Here is a 7,874-nt window from a genome sequence, read left to right on the forward strand (position 1 = left end):
GCTACTTTTGTTCCGTTTTAATATGTCAACTATAATTATTTTTCAAAATTATGTTTAATATTTTGTTTTAGTTTCATTTTGATCATCTATTGCTAAAAATATAACGATTATGTTGATGTGTCAGGATAAGATAATGATACGTCATCACTAAGAATTAAAAATGTCACATCAGTATTTCTATTAATTTATTTTAATGAGTGGTCGAAATGAAACCAAAACGTAACGTTAGGAATGATCTTAAAAAATATAATTAGATGGTCAAAACAGATTAAAAATGGTAGTAGGGTACTAAATGTGTAGTCTACCCAAAATAAAACGATCCTTGCTGGAGGACCTGAGCCAGGTATTTACCGAGAGAGCACTCGAATGCCGTTGTTTCTAATCAACCGAACAGAACGCCACTCTCCTACCCTCTTCCCCTTCCCCTTCCCCTCGAGTGCCATCAATCTCGACCATATGAATCAAGACACTAGAGTTCATCCTCCATCAAACTCAGTCCACAACCCAAAGCTAAGGCCAACCCCTATATCTTACTTCAATAAACCCACCCTTCTCAAAATCTTCGTTTTCTGCTTCTTCCCTTTAATCATTTCCTCCTTTCTCCTTGCTTACTTCAACAACAATCTAAGTGGAAAGAATTCTGAAATGGTTTGTGGAAATTTGGGATCTTTTTCTTGTTTCAGACTTTGGGTTTTGCTTCTCTTTCAATTTATTGTATTGTAACATTTCCCTTTTTTTGTGTGGAAGGTGTTGTTGCCAGGATGTTACAATGACTCTGATGTTGCTAATGTGGATTCCAGTGAAACTGATTCTGTTCCTTTTAAAGACACTGGTTATGTTTGTTCAACAATGGAGGAGCCTTGCGTTTCTTGTACCACATTCAACATCCTAGCACCCATTTACAAGAGATGGGACCAGCATGTGATTTTTCTTCTTCTTCTTCTTTTCTCTTTTAGTGTCACTGCTTTCTCTCTTTACCCCTCTCTTGCAATTATCGATGTCTTAACGTTTGTAAATTTTGCTCATTTCGTTGTCTTTTTTGATGATTATGGAACAGAATCAGAGTGTACGAGAGAATGATTTTAGAGCATTTTGGTTGGCTAGAAATACGAAGATCCTAAATTGGTTGCTTTACGAAAGGTCGTCCATTATCTGTCTCCAGGTGGGTTTCATATGCCCTTTTCTTCTATTGCCTCCACTTATGACATAAGCCTTTATTTAATGACTATTTGTTCTTCAATGATTAGGAATTTTGGGTTGGAAATGAAGAGTTGGTACATATGTATGAAGAAAGGCTTGGTGCTGCAGGCTATGATACCTTCAAGCTTGCAAGAAGCAACAACCGAGGAGATGGTGCACTCACTTTAACGTATTTATTCTCATACTGGAGCCCAGTTTTAAGATTTTGTTTATAGATTAGACAGTTATGGATGTTCTTATGTGATGTTGTACCAAGTTCAAGTATATTAAGCTTAACTCAAGTCAAAATCAGTAGATAATTTGAGAGCTTGACAGACAATTGTGTAATATTAGTTGTAGTTTGATGCAGCTGAGTGTTGTTTTGTTTGGAAGTTTATTTTCTACTTGTCCACTTTCAGTATGCAAATCCTCCATTTTGATCGGCTCCTACAGAATAGGGTAAACAAAAGAATGAGCATTTCTCACCTATTGAAGGCTGAACTAGTTCCATTATAATTTACATATTTTTCCTTTTGCTCTGTGGTTTCGGTTGCCAGCTACATGGGAAAAGGATGGTCATACTTCTTGGGCTGTTTACAGTCCTTATAATGTGTGTAGATCATCCTGCAAGATTTACATTCAATTACTTTTGTTCTTGATGTTTTGGTTGGTATGATTCAATTTGAATTTCAAGTGCTTTCTAGTCTCAGGGTTGAGAACATTTATTAATTTTACTTCCATAGGTTTGTTGACTGCTATACACAAGGAATACTTAAAGGTTTTAAACCATGGGGAGCTGTTCTTCAATGACTTTGGAGATCGTGTTGCTCAACTGTTACATGTTCGATTAATTGCGCCGTTCTCAAGAAATCAGAATGACAGCGTTGAACAAGAAATTATCATTGTCAACACCCACCTTTTATTTCCTCATGATTCCAGTTTATCCATTGTGAGATTGCACCAGGTAAATGTTATCGTCTTATGAAATATGTCCGTGTACCAGTCCACTGTCTTTTTCAGTTCTTTTTGATGTTAACAGAGTTGACTTATCTCTAGCTTTGATATTCTTCTCTTAGGTTTACCAAATACTACAATATCTGGAAACATATCAGAGAGAAAACAAACTCAGCCAGATGCCTGTCATACTACGTGGGTAAGCATTATCTTTGGTTTTATCACTTGATCTCCCCAGTACTTTCCGTGGTCTCATTTCCCCACTTTAATGCTATTGATTTTGCAGTGACTGGAATGGAAGCAAACGTGGACATGTCTACAAGTTCCTCAGGTCCGATGGATTTGTATAATCTTATTATATTGCACACGAATATACAGACAGCGATGCGGATGCTCATAGGGTTAGTATATTTCATATTTTATTTTAGTACCTATTTATCAATATACCACTATGTTTTTTGAGTCTGCAATGCTTACTGATTAAATATGTCGGCTTTCTTCGTCGTGTCTCTGGTATCCTACAGTGGGTTAGCCATAGAAATCATAGGGGAAACATCTGTGTTGTTGATTTCATATGGCTTTTTAATCCTCATAAATCACAAAAACCTTTGAAGATAAGTTGGGCTGAAGCAGCTTTTGGTATAATAAAGGTTAGTTCTGCGTTTTTCATTTTAACTGTTTGTTTATAGTTCTGTATTTTGGCTTCGTAACTCAAATTATTGCTCACTGAATTCTTACTGCAGTAATCGAAACTTGAACGCCATTAGACAATTACATCAGGGCAGGCCATATCTTATACTTTGCTCACATGCTGATAACCACCTTATACATTACAACCACTTTTCAAATCTGTTACCTAGGCTTCAGTTACTGACGGAATTGTCAAGTGACTGGTGCGGGAATCTGATAATCATCTCTCTGATTCTACCTTAGAGTTGTGTATCTTAGGAGTAGGAGCATAATGGGAAATGTATGTGTCTTACGTTTTCTTTTACAAATGAATATCACCAATTATCATGGATCTGCATCTAAAATTTAATTCCCATTTTATTGGTGACAGTATCAACTTAAAAAGGTTTCATTGTCCGAAAATGATGCCTTTGCCACGAGAATAACAGCAACCATGTAACATATTCAGCTTTTTGTGATGCACTTAGACAGTTATTTTCTCATTCAATTCCTTAATATAGTACCCTAGTATATAATGCGAGTGGTAAAATTCTCACCTTTTCCGAACCATCTACAGGTGAATTTGACTGGTCTTTCTTACGGATTAAGCTTCGAGGAGACAAAAAGATCTCTGGGTCCAAGCAGACACCAATGGAAATGGTATTCTAAACTATGAAGAATTTAAGGTGTGTTGCATCACTAATGTATGACTTTGTTTCAAAGTTAATTTTACTTGTGTATGGACACATATTGTCACTGCAATAAGTTTTGGCAACATTTCTGATGTAACCTTTTATCTGAAAAATAGCTTTAAGTCGATGTAATATTCAAGGCAACTTTTCTCCACAAAACCAAATTTCATTCAGAATGTTGAAGTCATCATGCAGAAAAAAAACCATATCCTTGACCCGTTGTTTGTAGAAACGTTCAATAATTGATTGACATGTTTGCAGGGAATTTGGGATGCTACATGGTTGCAACATATGGATGAAGAGTGCCGCTTAGCAGACATGAATGAAGGCACTGCAGAAGAAGAAGCAGAAGAAGAAGAAGAAGAAGAAGCTATCGGTGTTGCAGTAAAGAAAGCAGTTCTCTTCCCCCGTGAAGTGGAGAAAGGGATTTGGCCCCAAATCTACTCTCTTTCACCGCCGTATTCTCTCCAGTGAGATTACGGTGTTCGAAGATGTGTCAAAGAGATTTGATTTAGACAAGTGGGGGCACACATCAAACAGGCAATTGAAAATTGTAAGAAGTTGAATGGACGGTGGCATTGTCAAAAAAAGATAATGTCGGTTGGCCAAAACTTCGGGGGCAAGTTTACAACAGTTAAAGAAGATCCCACATAAATCTGTGGAAATCTAACTCAACTTTTACATTACAACCTTGGTAAATCCAACTTAATATTTTTTAGTAAATTACGTTTTATATCCCTCAATTTTGGGGATCCCACTTAATATTTTTTTAGTAAATTATGTTTTTTATCACTCAATTTTAACCTTATTTTTATTTTAGTCATTTAATTTTGAAGAATTTCACATTTGATCACTTAATTTTGGAAATTGATTTTTTCACTCTAACAGCGTAATATTGTAAATTATTTTATTAATATTTGATTCGCGTATATAATAATTAATATTGTATTAATATTATTTTTATATTTTTCCATTGACTTTGCTTTTTAATTAGTTAGACATTTTACTGGATAATCCCTCTATTGTATATCATTCCCATTTCTCATTCTAACATTTATCATCTCAATCAATCATTAATTGAACACTCAGCAATACTTAAATCACTACTTGCCACTTGAACCACTGTCATATGCTCCTTTCATACCATCTTCAATTACTCAAGAACCATTACTGAGTGTACACCCATCAACGATGGAAAGTAAGTCAAAATCTAGGTTGATCCAGGTAGAGACCGAGAAAAGTGAGGAAGAAATGTAAGAGGAAACATAAAATGAAGAAAAAAAGTAAAGAAAACAACTTTTTACAAGGATCTAAAACGTAGTTTGGCTGTAAATTTGACTTTTTGTAGAGATCTAATCATTTTGGTGTTGAGTGATATAAAAGGAAATCATTTAAAAATTGAGTGAACGAGCTAAAAAATTTAAAGTTGAGTGACCAAAATAGTAATAAATTAAAGTTGTGTGATGAAAATCGTATTTTACCCTATTGTTTCCCACAACTTCTTGAGGAAGGAGTTTTTGTTCATTTAAAGGTTTTACCCTATCTATCTAAGATTTTCATGGGATCACCTTCCTTGACCCTTCTTATTGAGGGACGGGAATTAGGGTTTTTTGTTTTCTTTGTTTGTCTAATTTCTTGGAATCGTCTTCTTGTTGAATTACCCTTCTGGTTTCTTCTCAAGTATCTGATGAGATGGACTAGTGTAGCTGCAACGACATCGTTGGATACAGGTTCCACCCAACTGATAAAGAACTCATCGATCATTACCTATGTAATAAGGCACTCGATCGTGATTCTGCTGTCCAAGCTATCGGTGAAGTCGTCGGCGACCTCAGCGACTGGGAGCCTGGAGAATTACCCGGTAAGTTTCAACTTAGCCCATCGTCGTCGTCTTCTTCTTCTTCTTCTTCTTTTTTTCCAGATTCTTCTCACTTTCTTGGTGTTTTGTTTTACAGGGTTTTCAGCAAGAAGATCTAATGATCGGATTTGGTATCTATTTTCTCGAAGAAACCATTGTAAACGGGTCAAGAGGACAACCAAGCTTGGCTACTGGAAATTAACAGGTAAACATAGGAGTATAAAAGCTAAGGCTGGAATTGGTACCAAGAAGGCTTTGGTTTTCTATGAGGGTCGCTATCCTCAAGGAAAACGGACCGCTTGGGTCATCCATGAATACACTTTGCCTCATACTCTCCCTAACCAGGTATTTTTTTCTGCATTTAAATCTGAATTATTGTAATCATTTCAAATTTCTCTTTCGGTTATAGGATGTTTTTGTGTTAGCGTCTAAAAGATTTATCTTTGTTTATACGTCTAAAAGATTTATCTTTGTTTATACTCGGTTCATGTATAGGATTAATAACTCTTGAACTTTTTAGCTCTAGAGAATTCAATTTTGAAGAATTGTTGCTGTTTCCCCAAACTTGATAGTATAATTTCTTGCAATTCATAGCAGATCCCAGTTTGTTGCGTTGTTTCTCTTTGTTGTACTCTTAATTTGAAAAGCTGATTATGCTGCGAGTTATTTGCACTAAGTTGTTTTGTCATTCTCTTTGTACAGAAAGGGTATTTTCTTTGTAAATTGAAGAAAAAAGATGATGAAAAGGCTGGCATTTCAAGTGGTGAAGAAGGCCAGCCAAGTAATGCTGCAGAAGATGAACCTTTTGACGTAAGACACGCACCTTCTAATGTAGCTTTTCAACATATATTTGATGAGTATGGAAATGGTAAAGTTTGATGAACTAATTGTTTTCTTTTTGTAAATCAGAATCCATCGGTCATTGATGTTGAAGAGTTACTGGCACTGATAAATGACTCCGTTGAAGTTGAACATGAGGATGATTCTGTGCAGAAATCACAGATGTACGATGAGCATGTGACGGTGCCTTCCATTAATGCTGCTTATGGTAGTGATGATTTTGATGGAGTTCACAATCAAACTAGCACCAATGAACAGAATGATCAGACATATGTTGCATCTTCTTCATTGCAATCCCGTGTGTATGAGGAAAGTGTGCTTTCTCATGACGATTTCTCATTGTTTCGTGACTCTAATGGGTATGTCCATGAGATTCAACATCAATCTAGCACCAATGAACAAGATAGTGAGATTCAATGTCAACCTAACACCGCTGAACAAGAAATGAGATTAAACATCAACCTGGCATTGATGAATGATATGATTTCTTTAATTCCATTTTAGTGGATGTTGATGAACTTTTTTGTTTGTGTGAGAAAGATGACTTTCGCCGTGGCTGAAACATGTAAGTTCAATAGGATTGTGCCCTCAGACTACTTCAAAAAGAAAATGCAAAGTTGTAATAATACAGAGAGACAATATATATATACATATATATGTGTAATTAAAAGAAAATGTAAAGTTGTAATAATATAGAGATACAATATGTATATGTATATGTAATTTTGTCGTGTATGTGTATGCATAAATTATAAATTAAGATGTATTCATTTGATTTTTTTTATTTACCTGTTGTTTTAATCGTAATTATATATCATATGATTTATTGTCAATATGAACTTTAGGCGCATATATAAATCTGACCGCATGCATATACCAGAAAACTGGAAAATTTATTTTAATGAATCTCAAGTCTTCTAAAACGTTGTATCCGATGATATCAACAGTCAAAGATGGCAGCAAGAGACCAATGAGCTTAAATACCAGTAGGGTTACCTTGTATTGTATGCTATTCTTTACAATGATTACACTCCAAAGTTTCCTTTATAATTGTTGTTCAACAAGGTATCAGATTTCAGTGATCCTGAGAATTTCTCTCTTGTGTATTTTTTAGTGTGTGGTTGGATTTGCTCGTGATGCTGTCGCAAGAAGCTACCTTTGGTGGTGGTGCTCCGACTGTGTTTGAAGGTTCTTTGGTCAAGGTTGATGAGATCTTTACCAATAAACGAATTAGTGTGGTTCTTGATGAGTGTAACTTCCTTTAGCGGAAGCAACATATTCTGTTGGCCGTAAGGAGTCACTGGCTTGAAAAGCTTCTCATCGGAGTTGTTCGTCCACCGTTTGCTACTGTCACTCGTGAAGTGGTTGATAATGACGAGTATGAGCTATTTGTTGCTCAGGATAGTGTTTTGGTCTCCTGGCTTCTATCCATTGTTAGTTTATCGCTGTTTCCTTAGTTTGTTGGGCTAAGACGACGGCAAAGTTATGAAATATGGTTACTAATTTTTTTACTAGTAGATCTATTACAACCATAATGAATTTGCATCATAAGTTGAAAATAGTGAAAAAGGGGAGCTTAGTATACGTGCCATTCATATGTTAAAGAAATTTATGATGCTTTGGTTCTATGTGTTGTGTCTGTTTCTGATTATGAGAAGGTTGCAACTATTCTAGGTGGAGGC

At 35.6% G+C, this 7,874-nt stretch overlaps 1 protein-coding gene and 1 pseudogene across 1 annotated transcript; both read left to right on the forward strand.

Annotated features, from left to right (window-relative positions):
- Positions 1-400: 400 nt before the first annotated feature.
- On the forward strand, positions 401-4,024 carry LOC120204465 (annotated as a pseudogene).
- A 661-nt stretch (positions 4,025-4,685) lies between these two features.
- Positions 4,686-6,855, forward strand: LOC120204485 (protein NTM1-like 9). The gene is made up of 5 exons (XM_039204562.1): positions 4,686-4,747; positions 5,201-5,355; positions 5,450-5,697; positions 6,055-6,162; positions 6,262-6,855. The coding sequence occupies exons 1-5, from the start codon at positions 4,686-4,688 to the stop codon at positions 6,694-6,696; spliced, it is 1,008 nt and encodes a 335-aa protein (XP_039060493.1). The 3' UTR covers positions 6,697-6,855.
- The last annotated feature ends 1,019 nt before the right edge of the window (positions 6,856-7,874 follow it).

This window comes from Hibiscus syriacus, unplaced genomic scaffold, assembly GCF_006381635.1.
Source record: "Hibiscus syriacus cultivar Baekdansim isolate YM2019G1 unplaced genomic scaffold, ASM638163v2 tig00010968_pilon, whole genome shotgun sequence".
NCBI classification, from domain to species: Eukaryota; Viridiplantae; Streptophyta; class Magnoliopsida; order Malvales; family Malvaceae; genus Hibiscus; species Hibiscus syriacus.

Coding starts and splice junctions, on each gene's coding strand:
- LOC120204485 (XM_039204562.1), top strand. CDS start 4,686: ATGGAAAGTAAGTCAAAATCTAGGTTGATCCAGGTAGAGACCGAGAAA. Junction 5,356..5,449: donor GGAGCCTGGAGAATTACCCG/GTAAGTTTCAAC, acceptor TTTGTTTTACAG/GGTTTTCAGCAAGAAGATCT. Junction 6,163..6,261: donor CAGAAGATGAACCTTTTGAC/GTAAGACACGCA, acceptor TTTGTAAATCAG/AATCCATCGGTCATTGATGT.